The 18,968-nt window shown below is 39.0% G+C and overlaps 1 protein-coding gene across 9 annotated transcripts in view; it reads left to right on the forward strand.

Moving 5' to 3' along the window:
* Window positions 1-18,968, forward strand: part of RALGAPA2 (Ral GTPase activating protein catalytic subunit alpha 2) — a 320,763-nt gene that overhangs the window by 70,432 nt on the left and 231,363 nt on the right. For all 9 annotated transcript variants that reach the window (XR_012519285.1, XR_012519286.1, XM_074406179.1 and 6 more), the window contains exons 7-12: window positions 197-312; window positions 2,399-2,537; window positions 4,307-4,506; window positions 10,191-10,418; window positions 17,362-17,529; window positions 18,582-18,719. Coding sequence is in view for 7 of the 9 variants with exons in the window: in XM_074406179.1 (XP_074262280.1) it covers window positions 197-312; window positions 2,399-2,537; window positions 4,307-4,506; window positions 10,191-10,418; window positions 17,362-17,529; window positions 18,582-18,719 (989 nt within the window). In the remaining 2 variants the exon portion in view is untranslated. The remainder of the gene's footprint in view (window positions 1-196; window positions 313-2,398; window positions 2,538-4,306; window positions 4,507-10,190; window positions 10,419-17,361; window positions 17,530-18,581; window positions 18,720-18,968) is intronic.

The following is an 18,968-nucleotide window of genomic DNA, read 5'->3' on the forward strand; positions in this document are numbered from 1 at the left end:
GGTGCAGCGGGAGAGGGTGCTTCGTGGGCATCTGGACTGTGTTTCTAGGCTCTTTATGCACACTGCCTTGGAGCTCAGTGTGAGCAGCTCCAGTGGATGGAGAGATGTATTTTAATAGAGACCATTATAAAAACCCTAAACTCTGTTTAAAATTTGACTTTGGTGAATGAGCTCTCATCATTTTCTGTACTTTCAGTAAAGATATATCCAGAAGAAATTACTCCACTCCTGCCAGCTGTGTCGGGGGAGAAGATTGCTGAGGACCAAACCTGCTTTTTTCTTCAAATACTGTTGAAGTATATGGTTATTCAGGTCAGAAAAATTACGACTGTTTCAGTGATGGGTTTATTCTCAATAGGAAAGAGGAAAAACTGCCTCTTTTCTCTCTACGTATCCATATTTTTTCCTTTTTCTTTTTCTTTGAGGCGATTTTATGTGATATTTCAGAGGCTGAACAGATGAACAGAAATAGGCAGAGCAGACCAGGGGACTAAAGGAAAGCATATGGACCAATCTCCTCATGCCATTGGCATAGGTCTCCTTTATGTCACATATTAGTTTTTCTCATATGCATCAACTACATACAGAACTGAAGTAGCTGGTTTATGCTTTTAATAGGAGATTTGTGACTCCTGGTCTAGATTTCTAAATAATAGAATAAAATGTACTGATTCTTTTTTCTTAGTAAATACTTCTTTTGTCCTTGAGTTCATCCTGGGTATTGTCCAGTATCTGTCTTCCCCTTCACAACCAAGTTGTTGAAGTAATAATCTCTGCTGAGTTCACATCCCCACTTCATGTTCTTTCGATACCCACTGTTTGCTGCCTTCTGCCCTGTGACTGCTGAAGTGGCATGCCGCAAACCACAAAGATTCTAGGGTCAGTCCGGAGGGAGGGTATGCTTCAGGTTTTACTTTCCTCATTCTTTGAGGGGATTTGATGACCCCTCCTTCATGAGATTCTCTCCTCTCCTGATATTTTCTCTGGTATTTCTCCTCCCTTCCTTTCACTCCTTTCTGGTTTTCTTTAGGGAACCGTGCTTTTCTCTACTGACTCTCAAGATTTAGTACTTGGCTGCTCTTTCTGAATACTCAGCAGTTTTGTCCCCTTTTCTCGCCCCGTTCCCTTTAGCCAGCAACAGAAACACAGAACTCCAAATAGAGCCTGACTGAGGCATGCTTTCATATTCTGGAAACTCCACATTTGAATTCTAATGGCCCATTTCTAGATTCATCTCAAATGCCAGCCGTTCAGAAGTGGTTGGACATTCCATTTGTCCTGGAAAATCAACAGAGTATCCAGGACTTGTGTTGGGGGCCTTGGGTTCTCATTTTAGATGTGTCACTAATGAGTTGTGTGACCTCAGCTAAGGCAGATGGAATTGATACAGGATAGAGGTTTGCATGCAGTCTGTGAACCTCCTAATTGTGTGAAGGATTTTAAGTGCATATCCGTGCCTTCCTTCTGCCTTCTCTTCTGTCGATTGAGTTGAGTTTTCAGAGCACAGCTTTTGACAGGCTGTGGACACTGAGCCCCACTGCCCCTGGGGTGGCCAAAGCACCTCATCCCTTTACCTCACATGCTGCATAAATTTCATTTTCTAAGTGGGCATGTCAGGAAGGAAGTGGAAAGCCCTGCTTTAGAATGCTCTCTGGTCTAAGAAGTGTTAGAACCACTGACAGGTCTTCTCTAAGGGCTGCGTTTTCCCTAAGTCCTGTGGGGGTGACTGCACCTGTGTAACCAGGCTGTCCTCCTGGCTCCTGAGGTGTGGTCCCATCTATTGAACAATTTTGGAGTGCTCCCACTATGCAAACACTGATGGGTTTTTGAGGGGGAGAATATTATCTCAACACTGTAAAAGATTTAAACTTAATCCATAGTGGACTGGCATGTCTGGTTTATTTTAGCCTTTCGATTTTTTAAATATGGAGAATGCATTTTCCAAGATTCCATGGCTTTTGCCTTTTGACATTGATTATGCATGTAGGTAACATTGGATGAAATTCTTGAGAGGGATTGTTTCTTTAATTTCTATTTATTATAAATGGCCTTTTTCTGAGTTTAGAAAAAAAGCACCAATTATTTGTGACTAAGTATTTTAAAGGCACAAGGAATGTTAGGTAATCAGAAATAACATAGATTAAAAATATGGGGATGATATATTATAGCACGTTGTAAAAGATATGCTATCATTCTAACATGGTTACTGTTTTGTTTTGAAGTATTCATTCCTGTCATCTTTTGAGCTTTGTTATGATTTCATTACATGGTTATCAGTATTATTTGTCATTTTTTATATTTAGGATAGGAATATTAGTAACATAACAGCACTTCAGTTTAGTACATGTTAATTTGAAATATAAATATACATATGTTCTTTTCTACATATTATCCAAAGGCTGCAAGTTTGGAGTGGAAGAATAAGGAGAATCAAGATACTGGTTTTAAATTTCTTTTTACATTGTTTCGAAAGTATTATCTTCCTCATTTATTTCCATCATTTACTAAGTTAACAAACATCTACAAACCTGTACTTGGTAAGTACTGTTGGAGCCGTGTATAGAGGATATCCAAAGGAAAGCTATGCAGTCTCTTTCAAAGTGACCTTTGATTATTTTAAAGTAAAATAGTCATTTTATTTTTGTGTTGAATGGTAACTTTATTATTAGATGTTTAAAGTTTCTTAATAAGTGGTTTTAATTATTTGTACCAACCAAGATATACCTCAGCTCACAGAAGTAAAAAGGAACCTGGCTCCTATACTCGGAAATGTATTTATGATATTTTTAGTATAATTATATTTATCATCTTTTAATGTAAAAAAAATCTGCATTTCCTAAAGTCTTTCTTTGTGGGTGGTTGTGTATTGTGACCTCAGGCTTTGCTCAGTGACTGGAAGCCACCCAGGGCACACAGTTGCCATTGTATGCCTTTTCTCTTATGCTGGGTCCTGCATCCAGCAGCTGCTACTGATAGGTGCTTATGGAAGATAAAATTTTAGGTGATTAAACAAGCTATGGACAGTAAGCCCCAGAGGACTAGGAAACATAAAGAAATTTCTAATTTGGCTCCTAATGTTTTTTTCTTCTGTAAGAAATGAGGACTTACAGGATAGAAGCATCCCTTAGAGTGGTGGAGGTGGGGGTCAAATCTTCCTCTCCCTATTATTTAGAACAGGTAAAATTAGTTTAAATGAATAATTAAAAACAGTTTTGCAGTAGGAAATGGTGACACAAGATGTTACTCTTATGGGGAACATGGCTGCCTGGTTCATTTGTCTGTGCTGTGTGTGTGTGTGTGTGTGTGTGTGTGTGTGTGTGTGTACACATACACAGAAACACACACACGGGCAAGGGGAGAGAAGCCGAAACGTGGGGCATTTTGAAAGATGTAGAATTACTGACTTTTAGGGATACTGGGACATGTATTTCCTTAGCTATATATATATACATATATATATGTATATTTATATGTGAGTATTTTTTTCAAAATTTGTTTCTAATTTTATATGTAGTTCATATTTATTGTAAAAACATGGTATATTGTTAGTATTCCTAGATTAAAAGTTATTTGTTGATAATTTTTCTGCCTCATACAGGTATTCCAGATATACAAAAATTATTAAGATACAGGTTGAACTTAGGTCAAGTAGTATCTCAAATCCAATAGCATATAATTTTCATATTGATTGTGGAATTTAAAGACTGAGAAATTTACTTCTCATTAAGTCTTTGGAAAAGGTAGCATTTGATGCCTCAAAGATAAAATGTGACTTTCTGAATTCTTTTAAATATAAAGTAGATGATATTGATTCTGTTTCATTGGATTCATCTAAAGGGAAAAGGGATATAAAACTCTAAATTTCAGTGGATTTAATCACTGCAGTGTTAGATGTTAAAATACCTAAAATGATGTTTTAAAAGTTTATATATACTTTTACATTTTCTCCAGCTATAAAATAAAATTAGGTATAATGTATGTGAAAGGATTTTCACTATTTTAGTCTCATGTAATTTATCAAAATTGTAAAAAAATAGTTGTTGGCTTAATTTTTCCATGGCTGTATATCATAGATACATAAACAATCACGTTACCGCCGATTCTCGGTCAGATCACAAGGCGGAATCAGAAATGACCCTACAAAAAAAAAAAAATGCCATTTTTAATCATTGTGGTTCTTCGTTCTTAGTTGCTGTTTAGGCAACCAAAAATACGTGTTTTTAATTGGAAACCAAAACATTTGTAGGAGTTACATAATGTTATGATTCACTAACCTAATCAATCATGTATTCTTTTTTTCTACCAGACATCCCCCATTTGAGACCAAAGCCAGTGTATATTACTACAACTCGAGACAATGAGAACATTTACAGTACAAAAATTCCATATATGGCAGCTCGTGTTGTTTTTATTAAGTGGATTGTAACCTTCTTTTTGGAAAAAAAGTATCTAACTGCAACACAAAACACTAAAAATGGAGTTGATGTATTGCCTAAAATCATCCAGGTATGCCATTCTTCATCTTTTTATCTCTTAATGTTTGTGTAATAAAATACGCTAGAACATAGCCGAAGTTACTGATTATTAGAGTTATTGGTTCTTACAGATAGTTGGTTATAGGTAAGCGATTTTATTGGCCTAACTTGTCTGTAATGCTGAGGTTTCAGAGGGAACTGTGAGTTTGAATCACTTGCTGTGCATTGTGGGGATTGCCATGATGACGCAATCTCAGGAGCGCAGGGCCATCCTGAGAAGATGGCTGTTGTATGCCCACTCCTGGCTCCTCCTCATTCTCCTCACTTGTGTACCAGTGACCTCTGGGCATGAGAACAGAGGCCTGTCTTGCCTTCACCATGCCCCAATAACTGGAAAGCTCTTAGGAAACTGTAAGTGGCCCCTGGAGAGGGCCTGTGAGGCTGCTAAGTGCCCTCTGGCATCTCAGGAGAGGGAGATCAGCAGCTCAGGATTTTGGGCTGGTTGTTGAGCAATGGTGAGGTTCCTAGAGGAGAAGGCCACCTCTTCCTGAGGCCTTCAGAAGAGACCTCTCCTTGTGTGGAGACTGCTGTGCTTTTTCTCTCTTGGTCTTGGTCAGCCAGACACATATGGGGGCATTCCCATCAGGCTGAGTTGCCTAGGGACTTGGAGCAATACCACTCGTGGAGGTCAGAGAGCAGCCACTTCGCTGAGGGATCATGGTGTTGTATGCTCTTTTGTTTATTGTCCCCAAGAACAGGGAAAGGAAGTGTGGTCCACTAACCGCAGATTTGCCAATGCCCTGGAAGTCCCAGAAGTCCTACTTAGGCCTGAGCTAAAAGAATACACAGACCTGAAGAGGCAGATGAGTGGCTTTTGTGCTTCAGTGTCATTAGGAACCTTGATGGAGGAACACCAGAGTCTAGAGCAGGTGTCTCCAAACTACGGCCCACGGGCCGCATGTGGCCCCCTGAGGCCATTTATCCAGCCCCCCGCCGCACTTCAGGAAGGGGCACCTCTTTCATTGGTGGTCAGTGAGAGGAGCACAGTATGTGGTGGCCCTCCAATGGTCTGAGGGACAGTGAACTGACCCCCTGTGTAAAAAGTTTGGGGACGCCTGGTCTAGAGCATGTAGCTCCACTGGGGAGAAGTCACTGAAGAGTTAGAGGAGAAACTTATTTTCGAGGTCTGAGGGAGGCACAGTTACAGTAAGAACAACAAAAGACTTGCTGAAAGAAAGTTTTAAGAAACCTTTAAATGTCTTAGTTAAAAAAAAAATTAGTAAATAAAATGAAAATGGTAATGATTATTGCTGAGAAAAAAATTTGTTTTCTGAAAAAAGATCCCACCACAGTGACTAAAAATTTAGAGAGACAGAAATCAGAAATTAGTAGACAAGACTAAGTACAGGTTCCTATCTTGCAAATACTAGGTGGGCAGAAGAAGAGATTGAGGATAATTGAACAAATAATATTAAGAGTTTATCTGAACTGAAAAAAAAAAAAGAAAAAAGAAAAATACATGCCTCAAACTTAAAGCGTCTTTGAGTCCCAGGAAAAATTATCAAGGCACAAACCTAAACAGTCATTTGATTTTCAGGAATTAAGAGACAGTAGTATAGGTTTCCAAACAGATTATGTCAAAGGAATGAGACTGAGATTAGTGTTGAACATCTAATCAAATTGGCAACCCTGCAATCTCTTTTTCTCTCTCCTTCACATACATACACATCCCCCCACAGAATGTCAGTCAAGATCAGAAGAAATAGTCATTAATTAACGGTGTTGGCATAATTGGCTGGAACCTTGCTTCTTACAACACACCGAAGCAAATGTCAGATTGATTTAAGGTCTACCTTAAATAAAAACAAATAATGAAGAAATGTAACAGAAGGGAAAATCCAGGGAAGTGTCTAAATTTGGGAAGTGTTAGACTACCTTAGTAGAAATAATACCAAGTAGGCTGGGTGCAGCGGCTCACTCCTGTAATCCCAGCACTTTGGGAGGCTATGACTGGCAGATCACTTGAAGTCAGGTATTCAAGACCAGCCTGGCCAACATGGTGAAATACCATCTCTACAAAAAATACAAAGATTAACCAGTCCTGGTGGCAGGCACCTGTAATCCCAGCTACCTGGGAAGCTGAGGCAGGAGAATCACTTAAACCTGGGAGGTGAAGGTTGCAGTGAGCAGAGATTGCATCAGTGCATTCCAGTTTTGGCAACAGAGTGAGACTCCATAAGAAAGAAAAGAAAAGAAAGAAAACCCAGTAGCCATGGAAAAAATGAGGTTTGACTTTATTAAGAAAAAAAAAATGGAGAAAGATTTTTACATCAAAAGACAATGTAAGGCCAAGTCTCATCAATAGACTATGAGATAATGTCATGACTGTTGAAAGAGTTAATATCTCTGCTATATAGAGTACATATGGACTGATAAGAAGACAACCTCACTGAAAAATGGACAAAGATGAAAGGGTGGCTCATAGAAGATGGACTACAGGGATCCCCTGATGTCACCAGCAGTCAGGGAAATGCATTTAGTTCTGAACCATGATGAGATACCTTTATTCACTTATCAGGCAGACAAAAATCTGTATAAAATATTTTGTAAGAAACTCAGTCATGCTCTTTGGTAAATTTTACATCACATCGTAAGTGATTATTACTCAGTTCAAAAAAGTTTTAATTAAGGGGTGTAACCTTTCCTTTCTGGTTTAAAAAGATCAGAAAACCATCACCTATATTTATTGAAAATGAGTAGCTCAGTCTTGAAAAGTACATCTGGATGATGAGAAGTAGAAAGAGCAGCAAATTAACCACTGCTTCTGGATTCTCATTTTTTCTTTTAGTTGACTCTTCACAGTTGTGAGTCATCGACTTTTACTATTTAGCTTTTTAATTATCTTAAAGATTGGAACTTAGGAATCAATTAGGATGGTTCTGTCATCCTCACAGAAAAAGGAACACAGCTCAGACTGTCTTAAATGTAAAAGAAATACTTTAATCTTACTAAAAAGAAGCATGTGGTGAGGCTCACAGAGAATATGGTTCACTCACATGTTCTCCCTGGTTCTCTATGGTCTTATCCTCTCTGTTCTGCCCTTTCCCTGTGGGAGCTTTGTCTGCAGCAGCTTCCCCCTTGATTGTAAGATGGCCACCAGCAGCTGGGGCCCTGCTTTTCTTGTTGACATTTAGAGGTGATCCAGAAATATAAAGCCCTTTCCTTTTGTCTGAGTGGAACAACTTAGGTTACCTCTCTCCCCCTGGAATAGTAACAAGGAACTGATTTCACTTAAAGCTGGATGTGTGAGTGGGCCAGGAGATGTTGTGATTGGCCTCTACGAAACAAATTGGTTCCCTAGTACTGTGGATGGGGTCAACTTCCTGCAAGTCAATTGGGGTACATGGGAGGAGGCACACCAAGGAATGAGGTTCTGGTAGGGAGGAGGAGGGCTGACAGCCATTTGTGCCCTCTGTGCTATCCATACCCTGCAGATGGCTGTCCCTAGAAATGGCCACTACCATTATAGAGACTGCCACTATACTTCACAGTAAGTTGTTATGTTAGTTTCTTATTGCCACTGTTGCAGATTCTCACAAACTTAATGTCTTGAAACAGTACAAATTTATTATCTTACAGTTGTGGAAGTCAGAAATCCGAAATTAAGTTATTGGCAGATCTGTGCTTCTTGAGGTTCTAGGGGAGAATTGTGTGTTCTTGACATGTCCAGCTTCCAGAAGCCACTTGTATTCCTTGGCTGTGGCCCTGCATCATACCACCTTTTCTCCCAGTTTCCATTGTTACTTAGCCTTCTTTGTCTATTATCCTCCTGCCACCCTTTTGTAAGGATCCTTGGATTATATTGGGACCATTTGGATAATCCAAAATAATCTTTCTGTCCCAACATCTTTAAGTTAATCATATCTGCTAAGTCTCTTTTGCCGTAGAAGGTAACACATTCACAGGTTCTGGGGATTAGGACATGGACATCCTTGGGGCAGTCATTATTCAGCCCTCCAATGCTGGTGGGTCTGCAAGGTCCAAGATGGCTTCATTCGCATGCCTGCTACTTGGTGGGGGCAGTTGGAAAGCTGGGATCATCTGGGACTTCCTGTTCTGTTTTCTTGCTAACAGGATAGTTGGACTTCTTATTTGCCTGCTCAGGGCTCCAAGAGTGAAATGTTTCAAGAGATGGGAATTGTTAACTTTCAGCCTCTTGGGCCTGGGTCTGATGTTGGCACAGGTCTCTTCCATACTATTCTACTGGCTAAAGCAGTCATACAGTCCATGTAGATGAAAGGGAGGGGACGTGGGCCTCACCTCTGTGGAAGGAGTGTCGAAGAATTTGTGGTCATCTTTAATTTGCTATATATGTGCATATTGTTTTTTTCTTTTTAGTTTGCGGGGAAAATGGGAGTTATGGGTCAAAAAGTCACAGGTTATTGAGCCATAAGAGACTTGAGACCTAATCTAGCGTCTGTGTCCTGCAGATTAATATACATGTATGTGTATATGTGAAATCCAAGTGAGTTACGTGGCTTGCCTTACAGTTAGGAATGTGGAGAAGCAAGTCTCTTGAGACTAGTTTGGGCCTCTTCTTTCTGTACCATACTCATCCTTGAGTCATTCCTACTGAAGCTTCAAGATGAATAAAGTTTTATTTTCCTGTGGAAGAGAGTGGATCCGTCAAAAAGATAAAATAATTTCCACAGGCGAGCACATCTCACAGTGTTTATAGTGTCTTTGATAAGCCACATAGGCTTAGTAACTAAGGCATGAAGAGAAAAATTATTACAAGTATAATCTTCCATTAATTATTCCTAGAGATTACTATTGGATATCTGTTTTGTTTTCAAACTGTCCTTGGTAGTTACTGAAATTACTGTTTTGTTCTACTCATGGCTTATCTCTTCTTGTAAAAAATATTCACAGTGGGTAAAATTTTAGTTGTATTTGGGCTGTATATTTTTGATACTTCGAAGTAATAATGGAGTTTGCAAAGATGAAGGAAAATTATATGTATATTTTGTTTGGAGGAAACCTTTAATTCTATGTGGATATGAGAGCAGAAATCAGTGTTAAGCTTTGTGAGTGATTGCATGAATTACTTTATTTCTTTGCACATCTAAAGTCTTTTAAATATTTAAAATTTTGTAAATATTTACTTACATTTGACCTAAAGATTCTGAGGATAAAACTCAGATCAGCATTCTTCTGATAAAATACCCCTTAAAGATCTTCATACTCTACTGTCAAGGTGCTGCTTAGTCATATGAATGAAATGATGCATTCTAGCATTGTTGCTGCAAGATATCCCCTGAATTTTCAAATCTCTGTGACCACAGGAGCAAATGCTGAAGTGTAGAGACCTGATGTGATGACAATACAAATGTGTTTGCACATTACTTTATTCTGTGGTTTTACAGTGCAAATTAAACTTTTAGGTTGGGAAAATTTCACAGCCCTTCTTTCTGAAATAACTTAGTAGTTTTCCTCTTAAAATAGCTGAGTTGAGAGGGATTTGTTGGTTAGTTAGAAAGTTGGTAAGTGCAGGCTCTGGAGCCTGTTGTGCTTCAAGCGGCTGCTGGTTTTGGTATGCTGTACCCTGTGCACGTTGATAGTAACCAGAGTTACTTAAAACAAGGCAAGACTGAAGTTTTGCCAGGTGTTTTTGATTGGGGGTGAGCATCACTAAGTGTGCTGACTTTCTTCTAGACTGTTGGTGGTGGCGCTGTGCAGGAGAGAGTGCCTGAACTGGATGGTGGTGGATCCCCGGAGCAGGACAAAAGCCATTCTAACAGCAGCACCCTGTCAGACCGAAGACTCAGCAACTCCAGCCTCTGTAGCATTGAAGAAGAGCACCGAACAGTGTATGAAATGGTACAGCGCATTCTCTTGTCAACACGAGGTTATGTCAACTTTGTGAATGAAGTATTTCACCAGGTTAGTGTGTGTGTGTGTGTGTGTGTGTGTGTGTGTGCGTGTGCATGTGTTACAAGTTCTTGAAATGAAAGAGATTTTTGTTTGTGTTTTTTTATTCATAACATTCCAACAAATAGAATTGATGAGTTGGATTATGCTACAGAACTGAATAATAAAGAATGATCCCTGTAATCTTTTAATTTGTGTGCATTTTTGTGATTTTTAAATTTTGTTGTTGAAAATTATTTACACGAGGGAAAATTCTATACTTGAGCAAAATCATGAGACAAATACTTTCATGTTTTTATAACAAAGTAAACCTGGAGGTAGGCGGGAAGAACCATTTCTGAATACCCAGCAACAAATGAGCATAGCAAAGAAGAGTCCAGTCTTGTTCCCAGAGCCTCAGGGAGCTCTCTGAGGAGCTGGAGGTTTCTGTAAAAACTCTGCAGAGGCGTGTGGCACACACAGTATGATAGAATTACTTATGGCACAGGAGAAAAAGGTGGGAAGGGGAATAAAAGGAAAGAAAGCAGAGGCCAAGACAAGAAAAGAGGTGTGAGCAAAGAAAGGAGACAGGAGAGATTAGAAGCCCAGGCTACAGTTAGCGGCCATGAGTGGCATCAGAGGTTTGCAACTGGGGTTGAGGCTACTCCCTAGGGGACATTAGCAGTAACCAGAGTTACTTAAAACAAGGCAAAACTGTCTGGAGACAGTTTTGGTCATCACAACAAGGGGGGAAGTGCTACTGGCATCTTAGCGGGTTGCAACCAGGAGTGTCGTTAAATATCCTGCAATGCCCAGAATGGCCCCCACTTCCACCATGACAAAGAACTGTCTGGTTCAACGTTGTCAGTTGTGCTGCTGTGGAGAAACTCGGCTCTAGACTTCAACACAGCAAGCAGAGCTCCCACAGCTCTAGAGTGTGGCATGTGGCCAGTGCCACTTGATTCTAAGTGGTACTGGTGCTCTTGAAAACAGGCAATGTGGCCTATTTGTGGGTGTGTGTATATGAGGAGGAATAGTTGTTTTCACCCATACACCTGAAAAGTAGTTTAAGCCCTTGAGTGGCAGAGTCCAGTTGTAGGTGAGGAGGAGAGGAAGAATCCTGTACATATGAATGACAGGAATGCACCACAGAAAACTTCTTATGGTGAGGCAAGTTTTGATACAGTGAATGATTGACCCTCTCACTTCTGGGACTTTCATTACAAACAAATCAACCAATAATGAAAGTTACAACATAATCCATAGCAGTGTAGAGATTTTACATATTTTCATTTTAATGAAGAAAAAATTTCACTTGAGAAAATGTTTGTTTAGTCTGCAATGGAAATTCCACTTATAAAATATATTTTTTTTGTTCTGTGGCCCGGCATTGACTTGGTTCTTCTCACTCTTGTGTCTTCTGTTTCATGTGTTGGTCCCTCTTTGTTTCATCCCAAATTACAGGTGTTAACTATGATTCAGGGTTCAAGTCTTTTCTGTAACCCTACACTTGCCTCCTTGGGACCTTTACTGCCCGTCCAGTGCCAGCAACCACTGTGGCATATGGCTCCCAGTCAAGCCTTTTGACTGGACCTCATTTGTAGATAAAAATATTTATTTCATTAAAAAAATTTTTTTTTTATACTCATGAAAGATCCGTTACTGGCAGAGGATACCCAACACCAGCAGCTGGAAAACATAATGTAACACTATGGAGGGTGGGTACACCTGGGCGCAGCTTCGAGGGCCCTCCCTCTGTTGCACAGAAAAGTACCCTCTCAGGACCATGATTCACCAACATGAGAGTGAGATATCTGTCTCAGGGAAGACAGGGCACAGGTTTACCGAGAGGTCTTTTAGACCTCACTAATCACACATCAAAATTCAGGCAGAATGACTGGGTAAACCAGTTACAGACTCTCGGGGTCTACATTTTCACTGAACAATGTAAACAAACTGGCTCTAGGTGCCTCCTACACTTAACTTTTAAAATGCCCACCTGCCATCAAATCTGATGATCCTGTAGTATCTTAATGATAACAAGGACAAAGCATGGCTCATTTTTCCCCCTAATATCAGCTTCCCCTCCTGACTTGACTGATTCTTCAAAGGGACCTGTATTCATGTCTGCATCTTAATTTTAATGCTCCTAGGTTCTCCTCTCCTCCTATGACAGTCACACCTGTCCATGAAGCGCCCCTTCTTCTGTATCATCCCTTTCTAGGTAATAGTGCATACATCATGCTGCCAAAACTTTTTTTTTAAATAATAGTCCGTGATTTTAAAATCTGCCCCATTCCTTACATTAATGTTGTCATACTCATGTCGCTGTTGTACATGTGAAGGTGCAACCAGATAGAAGTCAGTTGATATTAAGGCTAAAGCAAGGGAGGTATGGAAAAGTGCCTTGGGGTGGGGATAGGGACTGACAGAGTAACTATGACAATGGAATCCTTAATTCTTTATTCATTCATTCATTTTTTTTTTTTTTTTTTTGAGACAGAGTCTCATTCCATCACCAGGTGCCAGGCTGGAGTACAGTGGTGTAATCTCGGCTCAGTGCAACCTCTACCTCTTGGGTCAAGCAATTCTCCTGCCTAAGCCTCCCCAAGTAGCTGGGACTACAGGCGCGCGCCACCACACCCAGCTAATTTTTGTATTTTCAGTAGAGACGGGGTTTCACCATGTTGGCCAGGATGGTCTTGATCTCTTGACCTCGTGATCTGCCTGTTTTGGCCTCCCAAAGTGCTGGGATTACAGGTGTGAGCCACCACGCTCGACCTTTTCATTCATTCTTAATGAAAATTCTGAATTTTACTTGAATTTAACAGAAGAAAAGACAATAAAAGAAAACTGAAGGAAGTGTTGAAATCCAATGAACATTCCTTTACCATAAGAAATATTAATTACTGAAAGATTTGTCTAAGCTTAAAAAGATTATAATAACATTGAGGTGTTGGAATCACTTTTGAACTACATGTGGTAATTTTAGATGGCACTATGGGTTTCCTACTATGAAATATAAAGAAATTAGCAGCCATGTATTTTCTTTAGCCCCCTCTATTTACTAATTTTATTATATTGTACGTTTATGTTATAAATGTACTGTCATTGGCAGTTGATTTCAAATCCTAATGAGCAGAGTTGTTTAGTCTTGCTTCTGTATTTACACAGATTCATTCCTCCTGTTCTATAGTTCTAAAATACTTACTTTTCTTGCTAGGCCTTGTTTTGTCATTGAATGTTTTCAGGAGGATGTCCTGGAATGCTTATACCTTAAGTCCTTTTATGATGGGGAAGGTTTTTCTTTTGCCTTTGTGTATGAACAGCAGCTTAGCTGGGTATAATGATCTCGGGTCACTTTTTTCCACTTGGGAATTTGTAAGTCAAAACTTTTCTAGACCTAAAAATCAGAAAAAAAACGGGAAAATCTCTTCAATTGTGTAATTGAGACTTTAGAATAAATAGGTTTAGTATATTTAAAGAAATAAAGAAATAAAAGACACCAAAATAGATGATGAATGCAGATTAGGAAGAAAATAGAACTTCCAGACATTCAAAAAAATGTAATAACTGGAATATTAAAAGAAAACCTAAATGGGTCAGTTTAATAATAGATTAGATGCAGCTGAGGAGAGAATGAGCTGGATGACAAATCTGAAGAAATGATCCTGAGTGCACCTCAGAGAGACGGAGAGGTGAGAACTTTGAGAGATTGAGACCTGGAGGATCTGGTGAGAAGGTCTGACCGGTGCTCATGTCTCCTCTAGCTACATTCTTTTTTTGCTTACTGCTCTACCACTTTTGGAGAGTATCCTACTTTTGACTGTGGATTTATCTATTTAGTTTTTGCTCTATTTTTGGCAAAATTATTAGTTGCAGTACAGATTTAGATTATTTTATATTCCTTTGAATTGAGTGTTGTCATTAAGAAGTTTCTATATTCATCTGGTTTTGGGTGGCGGGGCACAAAGTCTGTCTTGTCTATTTTTAATATAGCTCTACCAATTTTCTTTTGGCTAGTGTTTGTAAGGTCTATCTTTTGCTAACTCTTTACTTTCAGCCTCCCCCATCCATATGTTTTAGATGTCTTCTTATAAATTGTAGCTAAGTCTTTTAAATAGATTTTTAAATCCAATCTTAGTCTTTTGATTGGATGATTATTCATTACATTTAACATAGGAAGTGCTGTTAGGTTTAAGTCTGCTGTCTTCTTACTTTCTAATTGTATTGGATCTTCAAGCTCATTGTTTTTAATATCCCGTTTGCTTTCTCAAATTAGTAGTTTTACAGTCATTTGTACTTATTTTAATAGTTAACACATGCCTTCCTAGCTTAAAAGCTAGCATTAATTCTAACTTTTACCCTCAGTATACATGTTAGCTCCATTTACTCCTCAGTTTATTATAAATATATATAATACATAGATATTATTCCTTTCAGAACCACTATAAAGTTTGTTTCATCCAGTTTTATTCTTTTATATATATGTATGTCTTCATATATATGTTTTATTCATTTAGATTTATCCACATTCTCTCTCTCTCTCTCTCTCTCTTTTTTTTTTGAGGTAGAGTCTCGCTCTGTCAGCCAGGCTGGAGTGCAGTGGCGTGATCTCAGCTCACTGCAACCTCTGCCTCCCGGGTTCAAGCTATTCTCCTGCCTAAGCCTCCCAAGTAGCTGGGACTACAGGCACATGCCACCATGCCCAGCTAATTTTTTGTATTTTTAGTAGAGAGAGGGTTTCACCATGTTAGCCGGGATGGTCTTGATCTCCTGAACTCATGATCCACCACCTTAGCCTCCCAAAGTGCTGGGATTACAGGCATGTGCCACCACAGCTGGCCCGCATTTTCTTTGTATTGTATTTTATTGCTTCCCAAATCTCTGACCAGGGGAAATTTCCCTTCTATCTAAAGAATAAGTTTTAATATTTCCCTTAGCTCAGGTTTCTTGGTAACAAATTTTCTCATCTGAAAATGTCTGTAGTTTGCTTTCATTTTAGAAGTGTTTTATTTCTGGGTGTCAGATTCTGCACTGGTAGCCCTCTGCACGTGAATCTTTTGTTCCATTATTTCTTGGCTTCCATTATTTCTTTGACAAGTCATGGAAAGCCATGTGGTTGCTCTTTTGGAAGAAATATGTCTTTTTTCTTCTGGCTGCTTTTCAGATTTTTCTGATTATCTTTGATTTTCAGCAGTTTTACCTGTAATATGCTTCATATTTTTCCTTGTTTTTCTTTGTGACTCTTAAATCCAGGGATTGATATATTTCACTCATTTTGGCTAAATTCTCAGCCACTCCTTCTTCAAATATTGTTTCTTCCCCTCATCTTTTTTTCCTTTTTTTCTGCATCTCCAGTCATTCAAAAGATAATTTTTTCATTGTATTTTCTCTCTCTTATCCTCTCTTCTGATTTATCCGTTCTTTCATTTCTTCATAGTTCATTCTAGATATTTTCTTCTGATTTTTCTTCCAGTTTTCTCTTCAGCTGTGTTCATTCTATCCAACCCATATATGCTGCATTTTTGAGTTATTTTATTTTAAAATCCCATTACTTAGGCTTTTGATACCACCATTATTTTGATACTGATATATTGCATGAACCCTTGTTAAAGTGAGTACTGCCTGTAACTGGATCCTGTGGCGTGAACCTTAAGAGCAGTATTAAAACAAGTCCCAGCAACTTGAGACCAACACCTGGATTTGTGGCTAACTTTGTAAACTTGGAAGAATACCTCTGGTGCTGTAAGCCTCGATATCCTAGTCTGTGACATTACAGCATTTGAGTATGGGGTACCTTTTTTCTTGTTCTCCTTGACTATAGAAATAGTCCTTAAAATTGATAAGCAAAAGGCTAATGCATTTCGCCTTTAAATTCTTTAACATTTTTGGAATCTTCTCACATTAAATCAAAATGGTTGTGTGTAGATGTATAAGGGAATTCCTCAATGTTAAAAAGTTCTTATAAATAGGCGTTATGCTGCAACTTGGCCAGAGGCTCTTGTTAACATTGACAGCCAAACTCATTAGTAACCTGATAAAGGTGACCTGATACATGTTTCTCAAAAAAAATAATAACAAAAAAGAAAGGAAGGAAGGGAAAGGAAGCAGGACAAAAGCAAAGAAAAGGGGGAAAAAAAGGAAGCAAACTCTTGATTTGTAACGGTTGCTAACTTCTGTGGTAGAACCACTGCCACCATACCTGATTCAGGCCAACACCCTGACATCAGTGAACATGGAGCTGAGAAGAGACGGGCACAATTATTTGCCACTGGCTGTACAAGTATGTCCCTTCTAACCTATTTCTGATTTGTTGGGAAAAGTTCCAAGTTGTGCATTATAATTGTGTTTTGTAGCCAATTAAAATATTTCTATAGGTATGATTTGGTTATATTTGTAGAAAAACTATTCAGAATATGTTTTTTTTTTTCTTTTTTCTTTTTTCTTTTTTTGAGATGGAGTCTTGCTCTGTTGATCAGGCTGGAGTGCAGCGGTGTGATCTCGGCTCACTGCAACCTCCACCTCCCAGGTTCAAGTGATTCTCTTGCCTCAGCCTCCTGAGTAGCTGGGATTACAGGTGCATGTCACCACGCCCAACCAATTTTTGTATTTTTAGTAGAGGCGGGGTTTCACCATATTGGCCAGGCTGGTTTCGAAGTCCTGACCTTAGGTGATCTGCCCCACCTTGATCTCCCAAAGTGTTAGGATTACAGGCATGAGCCACCATGCCCGGCCTATGAAAGTTATTTTTAATGGCCATTTTTTGGGAGTTCTTTTATAAGAATGTCTTTGTTTCTGCAGGTAAGTTTGGTGTGCACAAAGATATGTGGCCCTATGTAGAGTTTACAGTGTTTACAGGCTATATGTTCCACAGGAAAGTGAAATTGGTGATGGTCATTGGAAATGTCCATGATGCTGCCCTATACTGGTCTGAGTTTGAATGTAGTTAAAGAGTTTTCTCTTTTCCTTTCAGGCATTTTTGTTGCCTTCCTGTGAGATAGCTGTAACAAGAAAAGTAGTTCAAGTGTACAGAAAGTGGATTCTCCAGGACAAACCTGTATTCATGGAGGAGCCAGATAAAAGAGAGGTTGCCCAAGAAGATGCTGAAAAATTAGGATTTTCCGAGACTGATAGCAAGGAGGTAATTTTTTTCACTTGTGTTTTGAGTTGAGGGTAAATGTATTTTATTAAAGTATACCTGCTCAGTCAAGAGTCTTGTCAATGGGGCAAAGGCAGGTGGATCTCTTTTTGATCCCATCTGATGCTTCTGAATTGCTGAGTTCTGTGAGGATCTACCTTAGAGAGTAGCTTCTGTACTCCCATTCTAGATTGGCAGTCATCTCCTGCAACTCTAGCCAGGGCCATCTGCAGGTTCCATCTTTGTTTCGTCTTCACTGTCACAGGAGAGTTGTTTAATAAGCCATCAAATTTTACATGTCTGTGAGACTGAAAAAAATCACTGCCTTCTCCTTGACTTGTTTAAATAAATATCATTAGGAGAAACTAAATTGAGAATGTTTGGGCAGACTTTTCTTGTGCAGTGGCCTGTACCAGAAATAGCTGGGTGTTACCCCTGTGAAAGGACTAACCAAATAGCAGTTTCCCTCCCCGGTTAGCCTCGCTGAGTGCTGGCCTCCTGGAGGGGCCACTGCCTATGTTAGATAGAGCTATAGTCTGGATAAATCCAAAATGACAGAGTAGAACATCTTCCTGAAACAAAAGAAACTTAAGTGGTATTTATATTTCTGACATACTATTATGAAATTAATTAAAAATGTTTAAAAATTTTTACTAGAGGCATATCACTTTAAAATATCTGTTAATTCCATAATTTAAAATTTTCAGTATTGGTGAACTCATTTTAATAACTATCATGAGATCTAAATGAACAGGTAGGCAAATTACTTAATCACTCATTTTAGAGGTCTGTATTCCATGCTCACTCAATTATTGGACAAACACAACTCATTCTTTCAGCACATACTAAGTGCTGAGCACTATCTTAGGTGTTGATGGTTGAGTGCGGAGCATTCTAGCTCCTAGAACCTATTTTCATGTGACTCTTGGTGAGTTTAAGGAATTAATTATGCAAACTAAATATAAGTTAGTTCATATATTTAATTATGCTTATAATTAAATGTAAGTTAAACATGTGCATCTTCCACTCTGTTAATGGATCATTATCTTCTGAAGGCCTCGTCTGAAAGTTCTGGTCATAAACGATCTTCCAGCTGGGGCCGCACATACTCCTTCACAAGTGCAATGAGCAGAGGATGTGTGACAGAGGAGGAAAATACAAATGTGAAAGCTGGCATCCAGGCTTTGTTGCAGGTATTATGTGGCTGGCCAGGACATGAAGACCCCTCCACCCCCTGCAGCTGGAGCCATTTTGAACATTTTGTTTATTGGGGATAATGTCATATAAAGTATGGTGGTATTTGTAGCCATCTGTCAGTAAACAATAAACAGCAGTTTAATTAGCTATTAAATTCTTATTCTGTTTTCTTTCTAATTCCTACCCACAATTTACAAAAATCTTTTTCTTGTCAGAGAACACATAAGAACTGGTTGCAGTTTTTT

The sequence above is a fragment of the Saimiri boliviensis genome, chromosome 9 (genome assembly GCF_048565385.1).
Source record: "Saimiri boliviensis isolate mSaiBol1 chromosome 9, mSaiBol1.pri, whole genome shotgun sequence".
Taxonomy (NCBI): Eukaryota; Metazoa; Chordata; class Mammalia; order Primates; family Cebidae; genus Saimiri; species Saimiri boliviensis.